Source organism: Helianthus annuus, chromosome 4 (genome assembly GCF_002127325.2).
Source record: "Helianthus annuus cultivar XRQ/B chromosome 4, HanXRQr2.0-SUNRISE, whole genome shotgun sequence".
In the NCBI taxonomy this organism is placed as follows: domain Eukaryota; kingdom Viridiplantae; phylum Streptophyta; class Magnoliopsida; order Asterales; family Asteraceae; genus Helianthus; species Helianthus annuus.
This window is the reverse complement of record NC_035436.2, coordinates 152438555-152440054: the sequence shown is the minus strand read 5'-3', so window position 1 is coordinate 152440054 and position 1500 is coordinate 152438555. Positions and strand designations below refer to the sequence as shown.

Genomic DNA, 1500 nt, shown 5'->3' with positions numbered 1-1500 from the left:
TTACGGATGAAATGCACCGGAGATATCTTTAGCACGCAAATTAATAAGGGTGATCTGCCGCTGAGATACAAGTTTCTGCTACATGTTCTGATCCAGTGTTTGAGCAATAAACGGGCCGGTTACGACATGGCTGGCAACGATCTAGTGGGTTTTATGGTGGCCTTAGTGCTAAACAAACCGTTTAGCATTTCAAGGTACATCTTTGAGAATATGATGGAGAATTTGACAAGAACTGGAAAGAACAGGACCATTGGAAGCAAATACTGGATGTATCCACGTTTTCTGCAGATGATAATGAATGTTCAACATCCAAGTCTTCCAAAAGCAGACAACGATGTGCTAAAGATAGAGGCTATGAACTTCAACTCATTACGAATTATCAAGAACTTAGCTCACAAAAGATACAAGGAGAGCGTTCCTCCAAGAAAATTATTTGGTGCTCTTCATAACACAGCGTACGTTGCTCCTGCAGACAACAAGTGACGTCATGAGGATAGCCAGTCTGATAATGAAGAGCCTGAGCTAAAAAGGATGATGAGTGAGAAGTTTGGTCCTGAACCGGATGTGTCTGATGAATCAGGAAGCGATAATGGTGATGAAGGTGGTAATGGTGGTGATGGCGGTGATGCTGGTGCCGTTGGTGCATCAAGTGTAGGAACTACGGGTGGCACATCAGCTGGTGGTACTTCTGTTGGTGGTACCTCAGCAGGGGGAGTGTCAGCTGGCAACACATCAGCCGGTGGTGATGATGAGGCTGATTCTGACTCTGATGATGATCTTTTACTTGAACCTGGATACGAGATGTATCTGGATGAATGCGGGGTAAGAAGATACAGGAAGATCAGACAGGAAGATGATCCGGAATATGTTCCTTCTGATCCTGAAACAGAACGTGCAAGAAAAGGAAAAGCCGAAAAATTAGCAGAGCGTCAAAAGAAAAAGAAAGCTCGGAGATACTTGAGTACCTCCTCCCGAGGTTCTGTGCCACAAGCTCCTATTCCAGAACCACCTGTGGTATCGTCACCATCTGCAGCTCAACCTGTGTCTCCTCAGGCGACTCCACAGCGATCAATGGCAGCTTCAATTCGAGCAACCACAGCTCAGCCTAGTGGTGAACGCCAAAGGATTTTCACGGATATGACACAGGAAGAAAAGAATAATTTCTTGTTTATGCAATTTGAGGCTGCAGCAGACCGCATTCAAAGACAGACTGATTTTATTCGCATCACGAAGAATGATCAAATCCATCATCAAGTGGAGATTGATAGGTTGAAATCTACTGTTGGTGAACAACAAGCTACAATTCAACGCCAACAAGCAGAGATCGACTTTCTTAAGGCTGAAAACGTTCGGTTAAGAGCAGCGGACGAAGAGAGACAAAGAAGTAGCTCTGTACTTCAAAAGCTGGCTGAGGACCTGAGAAATAGATGCGATGTGATGAAAGAGTGGTATGACTCGCGAAATACCACAATACTTGAAGGGGCATCCCTTGTGGTATGA

At 44.7% G+C, this 1500-nt stretch overlaps 1 protein-coding gene across 1 annotated transcript; it reads left to right on the top strand.

Annotated features, from left to right (window-relative positions):
- Positions 1 to 534: 534 nt before the first annotated feature.
- Positions 535 to 1500, top strand: LOC110933711 (merozoite surface antigen 2, allelic form 2-like). Its single transcript, XM_022176920.2, has one exon. The coding sequence runs from the start codon at positions 535 to 537 to the stop codon at positions 1498 to 1500; it is 966 nt and encodes a 321-aa protein (XP_022032612.2).